We start from the raw sequence: 25,135 nt of genomic DNA on the forward strand, positions 1-25,135 counted from the left end.
CCTAGTATCAAACCTTCGAACTAGTACTGTGAAACCATATAAACTTTAAAAATGCTGTAAAGGAAATTCAAAAATATTTTGTCCGATTACCTTTTAAATAATGCCAGGGTGGGATGGGGACTATATTTATGCTCTCTAAAGCTATTGGTTAGTTTAAAATACATTATTTCCATGCATTATAATAATATAGACATAACCTTTTGACTCTCAGCACATAATACTTAAAACATTTATTCACGGCTGTGCCACTATATATCAATCCACCACTTTTCAATGTTGTTTCGTTCCTGTTTTCCTCAGTTCTACGCATTTTTTTTTTCAGAGAGTTTAATATATCATTTTCATTTTTGTAAAGTTTTCTTAATTAACAAGCACAAATATTAACAACTCATTAAGACCTTTTCATTTCATCATATAGATCGCGCAGGTACCAGTAATATCATTCACACGCTTAAAACAATGCATGTGCCTTGCAGCGTAGTGAATTTTTAAATGAAAAGAAAATAGAAAGATAAGGAAGAACAGAAATACAAGATTTCATATCAGCCAAATATTTATTGATCTTAATTTTTATTTTTATTGTTCATTACTTAAATTATGTATTTGCAAAGAATTAAAATATATTTTATTATTCTTAGCCTACATGTAGGATGGAATGTCTCGGTGCAAATAACGTGTTGATCGAGGCGTGCTGTCACCTATTGCTATTTTTACTAATTCGCCCGAACGAAAAACTTATTTGTTTGGACAAATTAGTTATTTGTTCGAACAAATATTAATTCGTCCAAACGAATAACTAATTTCTTCGAGCAAATAAATTCTTTGTTCGAACAAAGAACTTTATTTGTTCAAACGAATATTTATTTACTTATTTCATGTTGTAGAACTAATTATATAAATGGTTTGACTGCTGAGAGAGAGAGAGAGAGAGAGAGAATGGGGTAATAGTTTGCTGCAATACAATTATTAGGGGCACGAATTTTCGAAATTGTTTAATAAGAAATATTTTATACATAATTGTCATTGCAAAGTTAAAAACTCGGGTAAGTCCCCGACTTGTTTTAAAACGGGAAAGGGGGAGGGGCTATACTGATTGCCTCTAGATCAAGTCCCGTTAAACTGCATTTTTAAGGCAATAGTTTTAATATATTATGTAGTTTTTTGTCATATCAAAAGGTTTCTTAAAAATTCCCAACTCGTTATTCAAAGTGAAAAGAATAATTGGTTGTGAGGGAGAGCTGAATCCTATAAAAATACCACTTAATTATAAATAAGGACAAAGGTTAAACCAAATGAAAACATTTTAAATAAGGACGAAGACTGTCGGTTAAATATTTCTTTTTATTTAATATTTATACGAGAGAATATACGTATTAACTAACCACTGCATATGGCCAAAGAGGGGACATGCAATTAATTCTAACCTAATTGATTATAATATCTAGAACTCTAATGAAATCACAGCAGTCGAAAGGGAATAGAGACGATATGAAAACAAATTAATTGTCAAGATATATCCCCACCACACCACCAAAGTGCACCTGATGCATATAATTTGTGTATCCGAAAAATAAATATCTTATTTGTCCGAACAAATATCTAATTCGTCCGAACAAATATCTAATTCGTCCAAACGAATTTCTAATTTGTCCGAACGAATATCTAATTTGTCCGAACAAATATCTAATTTGTCCGAACGAATATTTAATTTGTCCGAACAAACATCTAATTTGTCCGAACGAATATCTAATTTGTCCGAACAAATAAATATTTTTTTTTATCTGGCCCTCCAACTGCGCCGTACAAATGCTATTTTGGGGAATTTTTTTTTTTTTTTTTTTTCAAAATCTTACTTGTACATGTATTTTTTTTTCCTCTGTAATGGTACAGATTTAGGTAGCTTGAATTTTTCTTTTAGTACTGATATTACCTAAGTTTATAGACTCTCACTCATGAGCTTTTACAGCTCATTTGGAATAAATATGAATATCTATTCTGCTCATTTATAAAAATGATGCCTTTATCACTTTTTATGCAAGAAATTATTTCTTAAAATGCATCTCCCCAATAAATCATTAAAGAAAAAAGATTATAAAAATATCTCCAATGTTATCACGAACTTTCACCGATGGTGTTTGAAAAAGGACATCAAACTTTGGAATTACATAAAACAGGACGAAGTAAGTACAACCTTATTAAAAAACATTCCTATGACTGTTTACAGTAAACATACTGATGTTGATCTAATCATTAGATCTATTAAAATAAATTAAAATTCAATGAGGCTGATGATTGAGCTTGCAAAAGGTGGACTTCTGAAAAGGCAGGTCTCATTAACTTAGCTAAACTAATAAAATGACATGTGTTATTACTTAAGCCGACACACGTTTTATTAGTTGTGATATGAAAGGAATAGAGCTTAGAATTATGCTTCATTTTAAGACGTTTTTGTTGTCTTACAATATATAGGAGTTATATACAATAAGTAAAATATAATTTTGTATAATGATTAGTATTGCATAATCATAATTTTGCAAAAATCACACTGATGCATATTCCCTTGAATTACCGAAGATTTTGTTAAATTATTTTTGCCTAGTATTATGCTTTTTTTTAAATTAAAAATAATTGGTTGATTGTTTGCTTGCTTTACAAATTTTTTTCATTAATATTATAATATACCATTATGCAGATCTCCCAGAGTGTTGCAAATTAAGATTGTAGTTGGCACTTATCTCAAGACTGTTCACCCCAACCCTGGACAACAAAATAGGTCATTAAATATGGTAGCAAGTAATAATTGAATACGATCACTGTTTATGAACGGCATGAAATCTAACAGAATTTGAAATAACTTTTTGAATTAAATGATATTTAAAACAAACCAACACAGTAATATTTAATTATATGATTATATGAATATAAGATATTTGTTATTTAACGTCCCTCTAGAGAACTTTTCACTCATATGGAGACGCTGAATATAAAACAGCTATCAGTTTAGAAAAGAAACTGAATAAAAAATAGCTATCTGTTTTTTAGATATATTTTTTTAAAAGTTCCATTCAAAAGTTAGTACAGACCATCCTGTAAAATATTGAGTCTTTGAAGAGCAAACAAGGATTTGAAAGTGGTCTGACTTCTACATCTATACCTCACTTCTTATCAAACTATGAGTTACTTAATTTTCATTATTCATTTAATTTAGGTACAGTACATGCAACTAAATATACTTTTTAGGGATCATATAAAGTAAAGAGTGTAAATATAGAGGTTTTAACTATGTGTACAATTAAATTTATAGAGACCTACATTTCATATCCAACCCTTTCTGAGACGTTCATGTAACAAAATTATATTTTAGGTACTTGTTATTCATCTTTTTTGTTCGTAGAACCATGATACACTATAATATCAAGATTCTTTCTTTAGCAGTAAATATACAGAATTCACAGCATGTCATAAATTATGAATATACGAATCAAATAAAAATATGACAAAAATTTGTTGTACAAAGGCATTTTGACAAGTTCAATATAATATTATTTGCACAAAATGTCACCCGGTTAGGAGTTTCAGGAGAAATTTATGTACATTGCATTTGCAAGGCGATCCAGGCAATTATTTTGACAGAAAAATATTTTTATTTTTTTTCAGTGTAATTAATTCTCAAGAATAGGGAAATATTTCAAGAAAAAAGATACAAAATGTTTAATTTTTAGGCACCCGTCAGTACAATCGATATTATCTATATCTGCTGTTTACACGATTTTCTTACAATTTATGTATACATAGTTACTGGACTGCATTGTTGTAAATTTAGGGATCTGCAATGAATTGTTTACATTACATCTGTATCTAGTAGAGTGAAAGTTACTGAATCAGTTTAACCTAAATAACGCCAAAATGTGCTGAATGAGTATACTTTACTTAATTTCAAAGTAAATATATGACAATAGTAAGAAATATAAAAACGTGCTACATGTAGCAACAAAGATATTGTATTACTTTAGGAGGGAATTGGACCTTCTGAAAGTGGTTACCGGTACATTAATTAAAAATGGATAAATGTTGCAAAATTTTAAGAGACAATTAAATTGATCTATCGAAAAGAAATGAATTCTGAACAATAGTATAATACTTTAAAAATAGAGTTTAAGGTCTTAAAACTTTTCTGTTTCTAAAAATGAGATTCTTTTGAAAACAGAACTTCTTATTTTACATTCATCAGGAGGCCCGGGTTCGTTTCTCGTTCGCCGCGCCGCGTCAACAAACCTAAGACGTAAACATGGGTAGAAACTGTTCCTTCGCCAAGCGCCCGGATGAGATCTAAACACCGAGGTCCCGTATCGCGGTGGGCGTTGGCACGATTAAGAACCCTTACTGCTCAATGGCCCTGAGTGCCGAGTATAGGTTTAAATTTGAAACCCTTCACCGGCATACGGTGACGTACATTGTATCTATATGAATAAAATATTCTTGAAATGGGATGGTAAACAACATACAATCAATCAATCACTTATATCGATCATTGAACTTTCTTGTTGGCTTCTTAATCTTTTAATTTTTTCTTTCGAACAGCTCATATTCTGTTTTCTCCAGACTGACACAACAATTATTTAAGAGGTAAGGAAAATGATAATATAAATGTAATATGGAAATGTGCCTGTATACAATATGTTGAAATCCCCATGGACACTAATTGTGCCCCGTTATTAGACACCCAATTTTTGTGTTCATTTGAAACAGAACTTACTCAAAACTTTTACATGAAAAGAAAGTCTCTTGTTGTGCCTGCAACTCGACATTTAGATATATCAACGACCTTTCGTCAACTATATATTTTCATTCCTACATTGATTGATTCTATATATACCTTTGAACTCAAAATAATTTAATTCTAGATATAACGCAGTATTTGATTGGATAAAAAAATTCTTTATATCGTATAAATTGGGTTGCCTACGTCACAATGACTTGCGTCAAAAACGTATCGATCCGCCTGACGTAACATTTAAATTTTGAACAATTTAAATTCATTTTTAAGGACAATTATCTTTTTTTTCTTACACTAAATTAATGAAAATCAAATTATAAGGAATGAAATACCGTATAAATTGGGTAGCTATCAAATTCATTCCTTAAGTAAAAGACACCACAGAGTCTGACACATCTGTTTCCTTTTTTGGATCTTCAACTAGAAAAAGGAATTAATGACAAAATTAACAACAAAACTTTATGGTAAAGCTGATGAGTTCAACTTTTCTGTTGTCAACTTCCCTTATTTATGTAGCAATGCACAATACCATTATCACCTGCATTTGATGTCTCTTTTAGTTGATTCGATACGCAAAGGCATGTTTTACGTACGAACAATTTCTAAAACGAGGTAATCTATTGACAAATAAGTTGATGAATACAAGGATATAAACAGTTTTGCTTAATGTCATCCTTTTGCTGATTCTATGGTCAATATAATGACCTTGTTAGCAAATACATTTTATCCTTAAGTCGAATGTTGACTGACGTTTTTCATACAAATCTTTAGGCCATTATTTTCATACTGAATTGTCTTGATTTTTCTTCTTGCCCGATCGTGACGAAGAGCACACGGCAGGTTTGACCGGTCGACAGGGAATGTTTACTCCTTCATGGCACCTGATCCAACCCCTGATGTTTTAGGGCTCCATACTTGCTCTTCTCCTAATTTGTATCGTTCCAATGGACATATGAGCTTGATAAAGGTTCGTTATATCCATATTTCTTGTATGACAACATTCTCATACTGTTATGATTCCAACAGTAATCAATGAAATTAATATGAGATATTGAAAAAAAGAAGAAATTTATGAGCCAGTAAAGCATATAATATAATTCTTTAAAAATGAGTACATCTACACCGGCCATCAATACAGTGGTGTTGTCGTCCATGATCACACCTTCCTTGACAGTCATTGGCCGTGACGCAGTCTGTAATATGAATTCATATATTTTTTTAATTGATAGAAATTTAGAACGATGAATGCACGACTTTTAAAATTTTCCAGTTTGACATGAGATGCATACCTCCATCGCCGCTTGCTGCTGTGGTACATGTGCACTGATCATTAACACAATGGAGTGTCGATCCCCCGCCACATGTTGTAAGTGAACAATCTCTCAGGTCATCACACCTCTCAGTGGATACTGTAAAACATTAATATTGTATCTAAAACAATTAATTGTACAGCAAATCATATTGTCTACACACCTTAAGTATATATAAATGGTTCTGTGCCTAAGTGCTCTTGTACGTTGGTGCCTACATTAAATTGTGTTGAACTGTAAATACACATCATTCAAAATGAGTATGAATATACATGTACATACTGTAAGAAAATGCGACCCATAAAGAAATATTTACAGACATTTGGACTTGTCTGATATAATTATTTTCTTCCAATAATGTCAGATAGTGTTCTTGTGTTAACGAGAATTTTATATACTGTGAAGAGGGAAAATTTCGTCCCCGAATGATTTTCCCCCTCCCCCCTTTCCCCCAAATTTATGGGCGAATTCACGAGAGGCAAATAAATCCTATTCAACATGTGTTTGGGAGAATTTTAAAAAAGGTGAAATTGAAAGTGTGATAGGGCGAAAATAAACCTGTATACTGTGTGGCAGGCTTAAATGGGCATTTTTTTTTCTTTTTAATAAGAGAAAGATTTATTTTCTTGTTTCACTGAACAGCTAGTCACATCTTAAGGATTTGGCAATTTCAAGAGAAAAACATTTAAATTTTTCGCTGTGTACATGTAATACGCCAATAGATTTGCAAGTTTCTTGTCCCCATTAAGTCTGTTTTACCGAAGTTCTGTCGATTATAAATGCTACTGAACTTCGTTTTCTTGTTAGTACTGAATTGCATATCTGCATTTAATAGTATAATCAATACATCTATTTGCAAAGACGTGGCGCAAGAATATGATAGATAAGCTAAATAACAAAATCATTCAGGGCAACGATAATGTATGCCAGGAACGGAGAAATCTGTTTTCTATAAGTCAGGAATTAGAACTCAGAAAATCAGCTACCTGAAATAAAGACTGCATCAACATTCCAATATACAAAAGATTTCGAGATTAAACACTTCGAAATTATTGATGTTTAATAAGTGAACACTAGTTTCTTACTGTCTAGAGACAGTAAGTTTGCAATAGTGTAAATATATTTTTGTAAAATATATAACGCCTTGTTCTACAGTCAAATCGTAAACTGCTCCCTCTCCTGGCCTGTGAAAGCGTAATGTTTAAATGTTTATCATATAACTGTTATCATATCACAGTACATACCTGCAACAACAACAACAGCCAGAATAAAAATAGCCCTCATGTTGATCTTTCCTTCACTGATTTTTGGGAACAAAGATAATTCTATAATTTCTTCTCAATTATATACCTTGAAGTAAATTATCTTGCAAAGGTCAGGAATTCAGCAGAGTTTAAGGCCATGCGGAGATCAAATATAGCACGAAATAGAATGTCGTGCTTCTCGAAAAGCAAGGTCAAAAATCATCTATATATCTATATTGATGTGCATAGATTTTAGTATCAAGCTTTTCAAACTACAGTTGTATTACTTTCATAGATTTATTGTTATCATTCATATCAATATTTTGAATAAATAACGGATTGAAGCAGAGAACTGCAGCAGTCGATTAAGTTCTAAAAGTTAATATATAAAATAGATAATGATGTATTCATTTTTTTAAATTTTATGTAGACGACATTTATAGCCTCCCGAAAGTTAAATAATAATCTGGAAGTTAAACAGTTTTTGTTCAATAAGAAATAGAAAGTCGTAAATTAAAAAATATGTTGTTTATTCCTTGGTTCAACGAAAAAGTCGAGATATTATTTTTCATTTTGTATTTTTTTTTTTAATTGTAATGATACATTGTAATTAATCCTTTAATTATAATTAATTTTAATATTGAGGATTTCCAGTCATATCTACAATTTTAATTTTATGTGTAAGGATTAATTTAGAGTGTCATTCCTGTTATGAATTCCGTAGAAGAGTATTCCAGACGATATGTTTAACATGCAGACGCAGACACTATTGGACTTAAAATTCCCTGATATTCTGAAAAATCTCTGATAAACTCTGATATCTACTGTTTAAGTACTGCTTTTCTCTGTATAAACACTGTACAGTCACTGTACAAAATCCCTGTATCTACTGTAATCCCCAGTAAATCACAGTACAAACCCACTGTTATTTTCTATACATCCCTGTACTTTACTGTACGTCCCCTCTGTATGGCCCGGTACACCACTGTTTGTCCTTGTACGCCTCCACAGTACTGTACTGTACATCACAGACGTGTACAGTACTCAACTTCTGTACAGCACAGTACACTACTGTTGCTCACTGTACGCGTCCCAGGCTGGCACTGTGCATCACTGAAGTTCAATGTACGCATCCCAGTTTGGCACTGTACATCACTGAACCATACTGCGAATATTTTAGACGTAATAAATGAATGAAATTTTAACTTTTGAATTTCCTAAATTTTATTCTTCTCTTGATACTTCTCTAATTGTTCAGCAGCCTTTGGTATTTTAGATTTGAGCGAATAAAATATTTATTTCAAGAGTGATAAATTTGTGCTGTTAGTACTCTTAACACACACTAGTACCATATATAAAAAAGTAAAAAATAAATCCTATAAATTATATTTAAGATCATTCAATTGATAATTATGAGTCTTAATGTTTTGAATTTACTGAGCAATTAAATTATATATAGTAATTATCATTCATAGTATTGAACAATTTTAACGTCACATTGTTATTCTCCATAGTTCGATAATGCGGTTAACAACCTGATTTGGTAGGCAAAGTTACATATTAAGAAAAATTTTGAAACATTAGTGTATTATATATTTTTAAAATATCTTTTCTCAAAAAAATTAAGTCTCTCTTTCTCTCACTCATACATTTACCCTGTCACTATAATTATTTTTTTTTAACGGCTTGTGATTAAAAAAAACCCCCAAAAACAACTAATTGTTGTTTGAGTTGAATTTGTCAATACAAATAAAATATCAAAAAATGAAAAGAATGATTCAGTGGGTAGGGTTGCTTATCATGGTTGTGGGTTAACGTGTACACTCAACAGAAAATGTATACCAAACAGGAAAACGGTGGATTAAACAGCGGACAGTAGCCAGAGATTTAAACAATAGGTGTATCAACAAGGGGTGGTTACACAACGACAGGAAGCAATATATTTATAATTTCTTGAGAGCTTCAAACTTAAGATATTTTTGAATTAATAGAAACGCAAATACAAACACAGATTTAGATTGTACGTATTGAGACGTTTATTTTGATATCCATAATCAAATAATTAGATATCAAAAAAACTTCAGAATATTTTCATTATTTTAATTATTTATGAAAAATTATATTTTTATTTATCATTTGGATTGTAATTTTTTTCTCTTTCTCTAAGTCTTCAAATATAATAGCAAATAAACAACAAAGGGAGTTATTTGAAAATTTAATATTGATAATAATTATTATAATTATAATAAATTAGGACGAAAAATGTAACATGCAGCTGATGTGTTATTTGCTGTGTAAATTGTAGACTAAGTGTACTTCAGATAAAAGTATACAGAACCTCTCTGTAAGAGAGAGAGAGAGAGAGAGAGAGAGAGAGAGGATAAGCCAATTTAATTGCAAGAGTAATCAATCAGTGTTAAATAAGTTTGTGTTTCCAAACTTTAAGTTGTATTTCATATACAATATACACTTTGCATACCCTTAGAGTATTACATTGGAAGGCCTAATTTCACTAACAATGTTATTATACTTATACGGAAAGTAGAACTGTACATGTAGCTCCGTGGGACAGAGAAATCAGATAGACAGCCCTGGATCTGCTGGGGTCAAACAAATAATTTTTTTCAGTTTGAGGGACACCGTGCTGTTCGAATTCCTTAGCGAGCCAAAAAAAGGAAAGATCCCCCCTCCCCACTGGTTCCATTAAGCTTGATATTTATAATTAAATTTTAAAAGAAAGATTGATTAATAAATAATTGAATTAGTTAATTTATGATTTGCTGAAATGCCGTGAAATGTGAAATTTATTCAGGATATTTTGCTGTATTGCTTTTTATTCCATTTTTAAAGGTTTAATTCGCATATTTTTTTTTTAAAAAATATATTCTTTAATTAGTTATTTTTAGTTGCTTCAAACACATATTTAGCACTTTGAGTCTGTAAATATACATTTAAGGCCATTGCTATTAGTTGATCATTGTTAATTTCATGACCATATGGAGAGGAAAAATATATCCAAGATTAATTTGAAAAGCTGACATACTATATTTAGTATAATTTTTCTTGGGTTATTGTAAGTCGAAAAATGCAAACCACAGATCGAGTGTTGGATGAATTTTTGTTTCTTTTCCCATAATTTGAGTTGAGAATAACAAAATAAAATTATTTTTTGAAATTTTATAATTACTACATTTAGTGAATTTTTAAAGTAAAACATCCCCATCGACACCCCAGTTCAATGGGGGAAAAAAGGGGGGTCTGACATCAATTTGGTGGACATGTTTTGACATATACCTTAAAATCGTACACTATGCATGAAAATTCAGTTCATTTATTCATGATCAGCTGTACAAACCAAATGTATCACTATCAATAATATGACCCTAAGCTAATATAATTTACGATTTATATACATATTCATAAGAAAATGCATTCACAATTAAAGAAATGCTTCACTGGTCAAACAGGCGAGAGAAATATATCTATGTGCAGATCCATATACAGAATACAATAGCACTTGGCATTCAATATATGAACTTAAAATCGAGACCGTGTTCCGCACTTAACAATCTTCAACTAGAGGAGGAGAGAAATGTGACTAAAAAACGTGAAGATTCAATGACATCTTCCAGACAACTCCAACAAGCCATCAATGATTTCGGAATTAAAAATAATATTTTGATCATTGAGGATTCCACGTATGATGTTAAACCCACATGTGCAGTAATAATGAAAGTTTAGAGACCTGGCTATCTTAGAAAAACCATATAAATTATTTATTTGTTAAAAAAAAAATAACTAGCAATTACCGGGAAGTGTGAAAAAAAATTAGTCGCCCATTTTCATTCGTGCGTAAAGCCCAGCGAGATTAAGAAGATAACAAATAATTAATAAAAATACGTAACGTTAAGTGCATGTGCCATTTTGTTATTGATAAAATTGAAAAATAAAATACATGGACGGGGAAGTATAATGAACAAGTGTCTAATTACTAACTAAGGCGAAAACTTTTCAGATCTCTCAAAATTTTGACACACGGACAATCATTTTTTTTTTTTTTTTTTTTTTTTTTTTTTTTTTTTTTTTTTACTGTGTGTGTGAGCGACTGACCTCTCAATAGATACGGTATCATTATTTTTAATTTATAATTTCTCGCCTGATTTAACAGCAAAATATTGTAGTCGTATTTATTTAATGTGCCAATATTTTGTACGCTAATCTAAATATGGTGAATTAAATAGTGTATATATACTATATTTCATACTAAAATGTAGAGAAGAATTCATTTTATTTTACGTGGCATGATTTGTAACATTTGTATATTTCTTTTTTTAACACGATAAAACGTTCCTATTTTTTTTCAATTATTACGGTTATTAATAGTTTTAATTTCATAAAGGTTTACACCAAAACTTTTATAAAAAAAATTAATTGATGTTTCATAGTCCAGTCGGAATCTTTGTTATGTATATAAACAAGTTTCATTTTCAGTAATACTAATTACGAAATGTTTCGAGTCTGTTGAATACTGGCAATCGGAAAGTCTGTGATGTTACTCTGTGTTTAGATAGAATCGACTGAGGTGATCCGAGTGTGTACGGTAGCGAGACAGTAAGACAATAGGTGTCACTGCTGCATTATACAGAAAGGCACTCGCCGGAGTTCACATTAAGTTACGCAACATTACAGCCACAGCGAGGTTAAGGACACAAGTTTGAGCCATTGAACACATTATCAATTGAAATATTTATAATCTATCACTTTCCTTCACAATAGATAAATATATAAAAACAAATCATCTCTGATAATGTGAAACTCATTTAAGGGAAAAAAGAAAATTATTTTAGCAGCCCCCCCCCCTTTTCTGGTAGATCGATGTAGTGTGCGATGCGCATTTTACGGGACTGAAAAGTGACAGATCGCGCAATAATAAGTTATTGTGATGTCGTCTGAACTACATTAATTATAGATCTGTAAACATATAAAAGAAAACGAACTTTAAGTGTGGATATAAACTTTAATAAAACAAAACAAGTGCAGTCCCGCGAAAGACCTGTGTCCTTGGTTTGACAGGGCATGTTCATACAATTTTAGTTTGGGTGGGCAATATGAAGCAACAAAAAGGGTGTTGTAACAGAGTCTAATTAAGTCTTTTTTTCATGAGTATAGTTTAAATACACACCTTGTTCTTATGTTCATGGGGTACATTGTGTGAACTTGCAATTATCATTAAAATATTTCAATAAATTCATAGTTTGAAAATAAATTATATGCAAAAAGTTCAGAAGAAATAAAAAAAAAAAAAATCAAATTTCAGTCGGAATTATACGCACTGTATATACATATAAAACTTTATTTTTACATTGATTTCACAGCCTCTCTCATTATATGTATATGAGAGAGAGAGAGAGAGAGAGAGAGAGAAAGAGAGATTACGGTAAAACTTTGCGCTGATTATCGTTTGGGCCAGTAATTGAGATATTAAATTGAGACAAAACGTTATGACGAATACGTTTGTGCCAAGTGGTCAAAGAAATTTAAAGTAAAACGACACATGAAATCGGATCCCTTTGATGCATACCAGATATTTAGGGGTTTTATGTAATTCGGGGAATTCTATTCATATTTTGAGCGTTTAAAGGTTTTCTTATATGTAATGGTTTAGAGCCTTATTAGGACACAATTGTTTGATATAGTATTTAAAAATTCACTGGAAGTTTAGTAAGGACCTCGTTTATTATGAAGTATTGATACCAAGTGTCTAGTGTTTTTTCGTAAAGCGTGGGGGTGGAAATGGGGTTGGCGGGAGGTGTGTTTCCACATCAGCTGTAACAAAGTAACATCATACGTTCATTATTCCTACCCATTTCAGAAATCTGTCTGAGGATACCAGAAATCCTTAAAAGCGGGGATATTTTGAATTACATGTACAATTACTCCTTAATTTTAAACCAAGTCTTCATAATTTTACATTAAAAAAAATTGTACATAGAGAAAAAAATTCAGAGGCGCTTGTCTTGTTGAGAAATATTTAAAAACATGTTTTTTCTAATCAATGGTAAAAGGAAATAAAGCAAGCTACATGCATACGGATATACGTACCCGTTGTATTGAATAGAATAAAATGATCATTAATTCTTGAATTAAATTTATTACATGGCCGTAGGAACCGGGGGGGGGGGGGTCCCCCAATAATAATATATACAATTCTATAGAAAACATAGCTGCTACATGCTTGTGCCCACTCAATAATAATGTCTGATGACCTTTTTTAGCTTGTCAAGGAATTTTGGTAGTTCATAGTGCACCCTCCCCAACTGAAAATGTATGGTTGTGCCCCCTCAATGTGAAATTGCTACCTACGGGCCTGTATTTATTGATTTTAAGATTGAACTTGGAAAGAGATAAAAAGCAACAGTTCCATACATTCACTTAAGTTAAAACTTGATTCGCAAGATTAATACTTTATATCGAATTAGTCGGGAATTATGTTAATAAAAAAATTATTTATATATTTTTATTACGTTTATCATCACAAACCAAGATAATCAGCACTGTTCTGGAGTTCAATACCTGCAATATAACTTATGGTCAATAATTATCGACGTATTGCAGTAAAGACGGTACATTTTCAATATTTTCTCTCAGTTTGTCGAGAAAAATGGGGGGGGGGGGTATCAGTACGTTTGACGGCGATTAGGGATTAACTAATTCTAGTTGTTTTCATAATGAATATAAGGAGAAAATTATCAGTAGATGTACACTGTACATATAAGATAATTCAAGGAAAATGAAAAGTTGAATTAATTGAAAATCAGAAATCTAAATCATAACATTGACTTTAATCAGCTTTTCAGTGTACACAATTATGTAGAATTAAAAACATATAATACTATGTGGAGAAAAGATTAATATAATTAATTAACTATAAATTAAAAAGAATTGTAAAACTCTAACTCTTTAAAATGTCCGTTTACTCATTTCTCAGATGTTAAATGGAAACTCATTTAAAATACTTGGACAAAAGGATTTAAAAAAAAAGAAAATAGAACATTTAAATACACCATTTTCAGTTATATCTAGAATCAAGGGCGCTCTATCCATTTTGAAAATTAATCTCTCAGAAATACATGTATTCAAAAGCAACCATGAAATAACATGAAATAAAATAAGATTTTTTTTTTAAATATTAAATAAATTTCCTAGGATACAAAGCTTTTCAGGGTAGGACAGAGTAAAATTGGTTGTACATTGGTATATACTGAATAAACTGTAGAATGTTTTGATGTACTGTGATGTACAGTATGAGGGTTCAGGGAATAACAGCAATGTACTGTGAAGATCAGTTATCTGTACAGCTAATATCTGTGACGTACAGTGGTAAGCAGTGGCTGCGTACTATGGAGTATTGTGGGGTACTGTGATGTACAGAGGAAGTGTACTGTGAAGTACAGGGAGGTGCTGTGAAATGCTGTGCCTCTGTACAGAGTTGTACTGTTATGTACCGTGAAGTACAGAGGTAAGTACAGTAATGTACAGTGAAAGTACAAAGGCTGACAGAGATTTTCAGAGAAAAATCAGAATATCAGGGGATAATAAGTCCAGTAGTGAGACCTTGGCACTTTGTTAGAATGGATAAAGCGTTTCAGATGTACAGATACAGAAATCTCGTGTTTTACAATAAAAGGGAAAAATGCATACTTTTTATCCGTCTATCTTTAGCAGACAGGACTTGATCAGAAAGATTACTTGAATATTATGCCAAGGTTCAAGCTGATAAATCTTGCAAGGTGATCTTTATTTGCAAGGCTCATTAAAACAATAACATTTTAGAAAGAAAGCTTATGTAAATTCCTTTTCTTGTAATCCGATTAATACTCTCAGTTTCCATTCAAAAGATAAAATTTTTCAAATTGATATTTTAGGTTGAAATACTTTTAGCATCCCAGTCAGTGGAAGTAATTCAAATGTGGATTTTCCAAAACGTCGAGCAACTTTTAGAATTTTTTTTTCAAAATCAATAGCATCAAAACGTATGACTTTTCTACAAATTATATAGCCATTGACCACGACAAAGACAAGGCCTTTGACATCTTTAAGAAGAATGTCATGAAATTTGCGTATCTTGTGATTGTTTATTTACAGAGTTACACAGTTGATGTTTATGTCTCCAAGCTGATTCGATATGCAAGAGCTTGTTCTGAGTACAATCAATTTTTAAACCGAAACAGCATACTGAAAAATGTGAGACGTTTCAGGGATTTTAACTAACTCGATTAAAGTCAACATTTTACAAATTCTATGATCGATATGATGACTGTATTCGCAAATAAAACGGATTGTAGGATCGCATTTTGACTTACAAGTTTCATTCAATGGCCAGTTGTTCCATTTACCTAATCAATACAGAGGCCTTACGGAGGGTGTGACCCGCCGACAGCAGATGCTTACTCCTTCAAGGCACCTGATTCCACCTCTTGTGATTCCAAGCGTCTGGGTTTTTGTTCCGTTCATGATTCGTTTCGCTTGCAGGGTGTAAGAGATCGACAACAGGTCAGTTCTTTATCTTCAATTATCCTTACATCGACGACGTTTTATCAATTAATGATTCTCATCTTTTCTTAAACGACTAGATATTTCCTAGTGAACTCGAAATAAAAGATACCATAGAGTCTGAAAAATCTGTTTCAAATTGGTATGATTTACTATACTTTTATGGAAAATTAACAATTAAACTATTTGACCATCGGAATGACTGTTCAATGTCACAGTATTCCATTATTGCCTTGATAAGGTGTCTACGTCCTCCCTACTCAGTACACAGGTGAATGTTCTTGTGAATAGAGGAAGATAATTCCAGTCTAGGATTACCTTGCAGTTCTGATCTCTTTTTTTCATAGATGAATTACTTTGAATCCAAAGGTTGATACTATCCAGCACTGGAAATTACAGATATACGTATTGGGTCATTACTGATGAAATCTGAATTTCAACATATTGACTAATTTCTCAATCAGCCTATTACACAAGAAATTGTTCTGTAAAAATAATGCATCTTTTCAGTTAGTCAAAGAGGAAAGAAAATCATCGCAAATATATGTTTTTATAAAATGTTTATTTTTGGTGTCGATGATATTGATTAGATCACATTTTTGTCCGAGAAAAATACTGAAAAAAGACGAAAAAAAACTGAGAGTCTACATCCGAAGGGTGCGGGGGGGGGGGGGGGGTGTTCTCCCTTCAGATACAGGAAATTCAATAATTTCAGTCTTTTAAATAACTGTAAATCCCATTCTTTATAATTTAGGAAGTTCAAAAACTGTTCTACCCCTACCTGACTTAATAACGAAACGATGTGACTTCAGAACGAATGCTAATTGTACAAATTTCCCTGGGAAAGTGTTCGAATTATGTTAAGGCTTCGTAAGCGTGATACAGTGACACGTGGCAGTGTGATGTAATTCTTACAAGGACCACACAAAAACATCATATGTGAACGAGGACTAGAGACAATTACATTATGAGAAGGCGCCTCATAAACTTTCTGGTGTAGTGATGTTCACGATTATGCCAGAAATATTATATACCGATGAAGGAATAATTTCTCATTTGACTCTCATTTGAATAATTTTCAGCTCTTCAATATTATAATTATTATGATTTCTACAGGGAGGAATGAAATGAATGCGACATATTCGAATAAAAATAAATTAATATGAACTGGTAAAATAGATTTATTTTTTTAAAAATGAGTGCATCTGCATCGGCCATCAATACAGTGGTGCTGACGTCCATGATCACATCGTCCATGGCAATCGCTGGCCGCAGTGCATGCTGTGATAAAAAGGAGCCGAATGATTATTAGATTCACTAAAATACACAAGGATGTACTCTGCGGAGATAACTTTTCAAAGTTGACACTTCTTTATGCACATATGTTTTTCTTTAAAACAAATTACGACAAAGAATAATATGAATAAGTGAGCATATGTCTTAGATATATAAATACATCCGTTAAAATGAATCAACATACTTTGATAATTTTCAATTTTTAATTACCATTGCAAATATTTTCAGGAAAAATAAAGCCCAAATATGAAATAATGTGGTACATTACCTCCATCACCACTTGCTGCCGTGGTACATGTGCACTGATGAGCAATACAATGGAGTGTTGATCCACCACCACATGTTGTGGCTGTACAATCACCTGTGTCGTCACATCTTTCAGCGATGACTGCAAAACATTGATATTGAATTTAAAAATAGTTGCTTAACAACTGTACAGTAAATTATTTGTCTACATTTCTTAAGTATATCAAACGGTGTGCTCTGCATAAATATATTTACATGTATTCTTGTTATCTGGTGACTTAATTAAGAATTTTTAACAACTGTAAAAACACACTATTCAACATGTCATGAAGTATGAATATTTATATATACTGTTTGAACATATGAATGATGAAAAGGGAATAATGTAGAAGCCTTTGGACATGTTTAGGCAATATTATCATTTTGATACAATGTTAAACAAAATTTGAAAAAATGATCTATGATATCGAAAAATTTATTCCTAAATGGGGATTCATTATTAACGAAGAAGTTCTACTTGTATATCCTATCAATTACAAGTTACTGGACTTTTATTTTATAAATACAATCAGAGTCATATACTCTGTCTCGTAATGTATTCCATATCCAAGATAATAATAATAACAATGCATCCATTTTCACATAACGTAATGCTAGAATATGTAAGCTACGTGGATGAGCTAAATTACAAACTCAATCAGTGGCAATGATAATGCATGCCAAGAACAGAGAAATCTGTTTTCCATAAGTAAAGAAAATAGTTACCTGAAATAAAAAGTGGACTACCATTTCAAGATAAGAAGGGATTATTGAGTGAATTTTTTTTTTTCAAAAAATGATAAAAATTCGAATGTGAACAACACTTTTCAAAAGAAAATCCTTAATATTGTAATAAAGTACATATACATAGTTACAAAAGCAAAATGTGTTTGTTAATATTCGAATCCTAAATTGTGTCTTCTTCTGTTTTGTCTTCTATGAAAACATATTGTATAAATGTTTATCACAGAAATACGGAATAACTGTCTTCTTGATTATTAATTACGACCGTTAATACTGATTTAACAGTCGGAAACTGAGTAAAAATCAGCATTCACGGTGACAAATAACAAATGAGAAAACAGTTTTTCCACTTATTATGCGGTTTATAAACTTGATTTGATGTTAACATCTTATTTCGAAATGTTTTCCTTCTAAAATTATGAAATGCGTCACAAAACATTGTATTTTTGTGTTACTCTTTTATGACGTCACGATCAAAAGCTTTCACTCGTTTGACTGTCTCAAACATCAGTACATAAGCCAGTCAAAATACTGAATGCAAAACAGTTGATGTACCTATTGTGTAAATGTTTATCAAAGAAAACATTCATACCTGCAACAACAACAACTGCAAGAATGAAAATAGCCTTCATGGTGATCTTTGTTTCACTTGTCTCTGCGAACAATGATTAAATTGTATACCTCTTTTCACTTATATATCTTTGAAATAAATTATCTTGCAAAGGTCAGTCATTCAACACATATCTCTGTCATGTGGAGATAACAACAACCACGAAACGTAATGTCGTATTACTTGAGAGAGAGAGAGAGAGAGAGAGAGAGAGAGAGAGTATTACTGAGGTTCAGCTATTTTTTTCTCTATTTTATTTTCTAAAAATTGAACTTTTCTGTAGATTTTACTATTGTTATGATTAATTTGAAAAAAGGGAAAATTCAAAAGGAGATAAATTCTCAATGTGAAATTTGATATATTATTCTGAATAAATAAATTTCCTTTTGAAACAAGAAAAATTCATAAAAAATTGTGAAAAATGCTATAAGTACAAAATAAATATCACAGTTATAGTTTTCATTTTTTTCCAAAATAATATCAAATAGCAATAATTTGACATTTTCTGTTGTGTTCTTTTTTTTTCATTTCAATTATATGAATACCCTAAGTTTATTTTCAAGTATTTAGAATATTGACACTTTTAGTCATTACTATAAATTTCATTACAAATACATGGTTTAATTCGTTTAAACTTCGTTTTGGGAACATGATTATATGTTTTAATTAAGACAGACTAGTGGAACAATATGTAATGGTTTCAACTGACAAAGTTTGAAACAACATATTCTTTGTTTAAGACTTATTAATGAAATTGTCTTTAAAAAGAGAGTTTAAATTTACATCTTGTATACCTACCTATAGTCTCAGTTCACTTTCAGAAGATTAAATTATTCAAAATCATATTTCAGTTTTAAATACTATAGCATTTTAGTCAACAGAAGCGGTTAATTTGAGTAATTATATCTATACTGGATCCCAAAAATTTACAAAAATCCTTGCAAACAAATGCATATGCATACTGTAGATTCCTTATTTTAGGCGAGTACTTAAAAATAATTCGCGAGTTGATGGTTGATCAAGAGATATTACATGGATAACAGCACCCTAAAAATAAAAGCGAGTAATTTTATTTCGCGATTGGTGCTTCTCGCGAAATAACGCGATATAATGAATTCCTCACGTATATTTAGGAATCTGCAGTAGCAGAGTCCAGTAAAAGGACAGGTCTTTCAACAATCTTTTGGAATTCCCATTTATAAAACTTGTGCTCCTTTATTAGCCGACCTGCTTTTGATGAAGCAGTTACTCAAAAAAAAAAAAAAAAAAAAAAAATTTTACACGGAAAGAGAAAAACGTTTGCTGTGGTCTTCAGTTCTACAATTTGATATATCGACAGTGCAGGTGTCATAACAGTTTTTCACGTCAAAACATGACTGAAGCAAAATAATGTCTGAATATCCCCTCCGATTCGGGCATTTTTGCCCTAGACTGGGTCGGGATTTTTTATGAGATGAAAAACTAGAAAACGTCCTGTATTTATTTATTTATTTAAAAAATTTAGCGATTAGGTCCTGCACTTGATGTTCAAGCACTTGTTCGACTTCGATCGACAAGCTTGCGTGTCATGCAGGATGGATATATATAATCTTATCCTTTCTGCCATAGAAGAATCCAAGAAAATCCCGCAACACATCTTAAGAACAACCAGAAAAAAGGACAAAGATCCCTTCTTAATCCCTTTTGTAACAGCATATAATCCAAAACATATTAATATATTTCAAGAGGCGAAAAAGAACTTTACAATCATTGAACGGGACAATGATCTGCAACAACTTATACAGAAATCGGACTTAATTCATCCTCTATTATTTTCAAGCGTGGAAAAACATGTAAATGAAAACATGTCGTGTAAAACCAAAAATCTTCTTTATTGTATAACTTGTAGCAACTGCGGAGAGGAATACATCGGTCAAACCGGATCCCAGTTAACCACCTGCATGCGCGTCCACCGCCAGCAAATCAATAATCCGAGCATCAGAAACACTCCATGCAGTGAACATTTGGCAAAATGTCTTTCCATTTTATAAACTTAGGAACGATTCAGCCGTAATGAGAATAGTAAAAGAGAACTTCTTTATAAATCTATTTTCACCAAAACTGAACAAACATTAATATTTTGATAAGTTCATGTCTTTTTTGTATAATTAATTTCTTTATACTTTGTTTATTGAGACTGAGGAAATCATGATTTATTGTTTAATTCAAATTTCCCTAACTTTTACGTAACACTAGATACTATGACGTCATTGATTTCTTCCTTCCCTGCAAAGACCCTCATGACGTCATAACGTCATAGTTAACGTTACCAAGCAAATCAGTTCAAAGTATGTACACCTGAAGACGGATTGTTAAATCCAGAAAGCACTTGTGTTAAATGACATTTGGAAACTGTGCATTTTCTTTTTCTTTTATGATTATTTTTACTGTGTGACATTATACACCTATTTACTGGCTATGAGGACAATAGCAAGTTTATCGTCCCCCAAGACAGCAACTATTTCCCGAGGCGCAGCCGAGGGAAATAGTTGCTGTAGAGGGGGACGATAAACTTGCTATTGTCCGAATAGTCAGTAAATAGGTGTTTTATTATACCAAAGCTAACTTTACTTGTGTTACGGCACAATCTATCCGTCACAATCTGGATAAAACCAGAAGAGTTCCGAGATGAAAAGCGAGGGAAACAGAATGCTGCCGGTAAATAGTTTGATGACTATTTCACCATGGGCAAATAGCACAAAAACTATTTCACGGTAGGGACTGTTTAGAAAAAATAGCATGATTATTCGTCATATTTTTATATAGAAAAAATTCACAGAGGTATAATAACATCTTTTAACTACTTTTGAATTATATATATATATATATATATATATATATATATATATATATATATATATATATATATATATATATATATATATATATATATATATATATATATATATATATCGGTTTCAAAATATATATAAGGAATTATTTTTCAAATCTGAAAAGAAATACTCTCAAAACTTTGTTTTGAATTTATACTGCCTACTCAAGAATGTGCATTTTTGGTAAGAATATATAACAAAATTAAATACCATGGCGCAACCTTAATGTTGATTCCTTCCAGGCTCCAATTCCCTCCTCTATTGTTTCTAGGTGTCCGTAATTTTGCTATATTCTTATTTTTAAAGTTTTTACGATTTATTAGATAAATCACAGTTCGTTTCTTTCACCGTGGTTTTAATTAACATTTTAAATTTAATCGAATCAAGTTTTGCACTGAAGTGTGTTTACTAATAATAAAAATTATAATTTACTTATAATTTCTGTAAAAGCATGCCTTTTTATAAACAATTCCTCTGGACTATGTGTTTATATTGTCATCTTCTTCATGTAAAAAAGTCTTATATATTTGTTATATAATACAGGATTTTGGCATCCCTGATATGAACACAGGCACGCGCCCTATATTACACACCCTGTATCAGGCACCCTTAATTTCACCCTTTATCACACCATTTATTACACCTTTCCGGAACATCTCTGTATTTTTTCATTCGGAGTACCTCGGATCTTTTTCTATTTGTTTATGAAGTTTATTAAAATTGTAATTTTATTTCATCAGACTTTTCATGTTATTCAAAACGATTATTTGATTAATTTATAATTATTTAATTTCTTATCGCTGAAAGCATTACCTTTGGGGAAAAATAATGAGAAAGGCAAATTCAACCAAAACAGAACACATTCAATTATTAAAAATTCAGTAATTAATTTACAAGTTTATATATGATTTTTAGACACCATTTTCAAATATATAATAAAAACAACAATACATGACAAAACCTGTATCACACCCCATGTCAACCCTCGACCAATATCAGTCTATGGCCTTCGGCTCTCGGGCTGATATTGGAGCCTCGGGGTGATATCGGATGTGATACAGATTTTGCCATGTATTATTCTCTATTTAATCCCTCAAATGTAAATCAAATTCTTCTCAAAAAACAAACATTTAACGTAAAGTATTGAGTGATTCATATGTATTCCACGGTCTTATAAATCACATTCATGAATATACTTTTTGGATGAAATATATGGAGATAACGAACAGTATTCAAGCTCAAAAGTCCATTATACAATACAAAATAGGAGCAGAGCAAACACGGACCTCCAAACATCAGAGGTGGGATCAGGTGCCATGGAGGAGTGAGCACCCCCTGCCGACCGGTTACACCCGCCGTGTGCTCCTTGTCATGATCGGGAAATAACGGAAAAATCCGTCGACAAGTCAGTGTGTAAATAATGGCCTAACAATTAGTATGAAAAACGTCAGTCAGCATTTGACTCAATGATAAATTGTATTTGCTGACAAGGTCATTGTATCGACCATAGAACTTACGAAATGATGACTTTAGACGAGACAGCTGATATTCTTGTTTCATCAACTTATTTGTCAATAATTTACCTCGTTTTAGAAAATGTACATACATAGAGCATGCTCTTGCGTATCGAATCAACTGAGAGATATATACCCCGTATGCAGGTGATGAAGGTATATCAAAAAATGGATATCAAAAAATGCCATGAGCACTAGCGTGATAATGGCAATGTGAACTGCCAAAAAGAGTCGAGGATTTTATTTGTTTATTTGTTTTATATTTTGATGATTCCTTCTTAAATGTAGTTTCGTGCCATGTTGTAAATATTAAAATTTCATTACTTGATTTAAGAAAATGTTTATAGATTATCAATTAATTTCTATATCATCCTAGTCAATTTGAATTTAAACAGCATTTTTTCTTCCTTTTTTTCATTTTTTTTTTTTTTTTTTTTTTGCCTCAATTTGTTAACACGTGGGGCATTCATGCAAAGGGTCAAGGTTCTACTTTATTGCGCAGATAAAAGCATACATTAAATCCATGTCGTGTTGTTCCTACACAAAACAGTCATGCATTGGTGGAATAATCTCTTAATTTAAATATTACTGACTTGATAGTCTGAGGACATGAAATATTGGAAATTCTGCTTTCAGAGGTGAAGGTACATCTTACTTTCTTCAATTTTTTTTTAGACTATCATGAATAGTTCAGATTATGTTAAAAATAGTGTTAGAACTATCACATGATGCGATGGTTAACAATAGTTTTTTTCTCGGGCCTTCTTTAAAAAAATGATTGCTTACCCTCTCCCGACTCAGGAAAAAAATGGGCAGTTACGTAGGGGAATTTGTTTTTAAAATTCAAAAATACTTACGAATATGAAGTTGAAATAGTTATTAATTGGGTGAGAAAGCGAAATGAATCACAAGATACTTGTTTCATGGAGTTTAAAAAGTTTAATTTGGGCCATTTTGGTCATTCAGTCGGGAGAGGGCAAACTAACATTGTAAAGTTTTCTGATTGAAATGTCCGTTGTCTGTCGTCGTTTTCGTTGTAAACTTTTCACATTTTCATCTTCCTCTCAAGAACCTATCGGCCAATTTTAACCAAACTTGCCACAAAGTCTCCCTGGGTAAAGAACATTCAAGTTAGTACAAATGAATGGCCACGCCTTCTTCCGAGGGGAGATAATTAAATCTAAAAATCTTCTTCTCAGGAACCATTGTGATTGAAAATATGAACGTATGTGGAATCATTGTGAGATAGTGTAGATTCAAGTTTGTTCAAATCATGACCCCCGGGGTTAGGTTGGGGCCGCAATGGGCGATCAAAGATTTACATTGGAATACATAGAAAAAATCTTTAAAAATCTTCTTCTCAAGAACAGCAAAGCCATCATTAGTCATATTTATATGGAAGTATTCTCAGGTAGTTTAGATAAAGTTTGTTCAAACTGTGACCCCCAGTGGTAGAGTGGGGCCACAATGGGTAATCGCTCACCTGTGCACTTTGGCTAGAAAAAGACAGAAGTCAGTTCAGTTTAAAAAGTTAACATAAAAGTGGTTAGGGGGTGATTTGAACAAACTTGAATCTACACTTCCTAAGGATGCTTTTGAGTTAATATGACACATAATGGTTTTGTTCTTCTTAAGAAGAAAATTTTTATTGATATGTTCTTTATGCTCCTTTATATAACTAAGATTAACCGTTTAAACGAGTACTCATTGACGACTTCTAAAAATTTCATTCAAATATATAATACTTTTTGATAGAGGCTGGGACACAGAATTGAAGCTAATATCTTTTTAATTTTATTAAATAATATCATGACTTATATGTTGCTAGAGCAAATTCACAACGAAACATTACCACTTATACGAGCCTGGTCTCGGATAAGTGAGTTTATTTCAGTAACCCTAGTAATATTTATCTATTCCGGATAAGTT

The 25,135-nt window shown here is 31.7% G+C and overlaps 1 protein-coding gene across 2 annotated transcripts; it reads right to left on the minus strand.

Annotated features, from left to right (window-relative positions):
- Positions 1-5,874: 5,874 nt before the first annotated feature.
- LOC133179194 (serine protease inhibitor Cvsi-2-like) lies at positions 5,875-18,857 on the minus strand. 2 transcript variants are annotated; one of them, XM_061313988.1, is made up of 3 exons: positions 18,802-18,857; positions 17,449-17,568; positions 5,875-5,970 (listed from the first exon to the last, which is right to left on the minus strand). In XM_061313988.1, exons 1-3 carry the CDS (start codon positions 18,839-18,841, stop codon positions 5,879-5,881), a joined length of 252 nt encoding a protein of 83 aa, XP_061169972.1. In that variant the 5' UTR covers positions 18,842-18,857; the 3' UTR covers positions 5,875-5,878. The 2 variants fall into 2 exon arrangements, with proteins under 2 accessions (XP_061169972.1, XP_061169971.1); XM_061313987.1 differs by lacking the exon at positions 5,875-5,970 and adding an exon at positions 17,050-17,165.
- Positions 18,858-25,135: the final 6,278 nt, after the last annotated feature.

This window comes from Saccostrea echinata, unplaced genomic scaffold (assembly GCF_033153115.1).
Source record: "Saccostrea echinata isolate AGI-Se365-2 ecotype Australia unplaced genomic scaffold, CSIRO_AGI_Sech_v1 ptg000004l, whole genome shotgun sequence".
In the NCBI taxonomy this organism is placed as follows: Eukaryota; Metazoa; Mollusca; class Bivalvia; order Ostreida; family Ostreidae; genus Saccostrea; species Saccostrea echinata.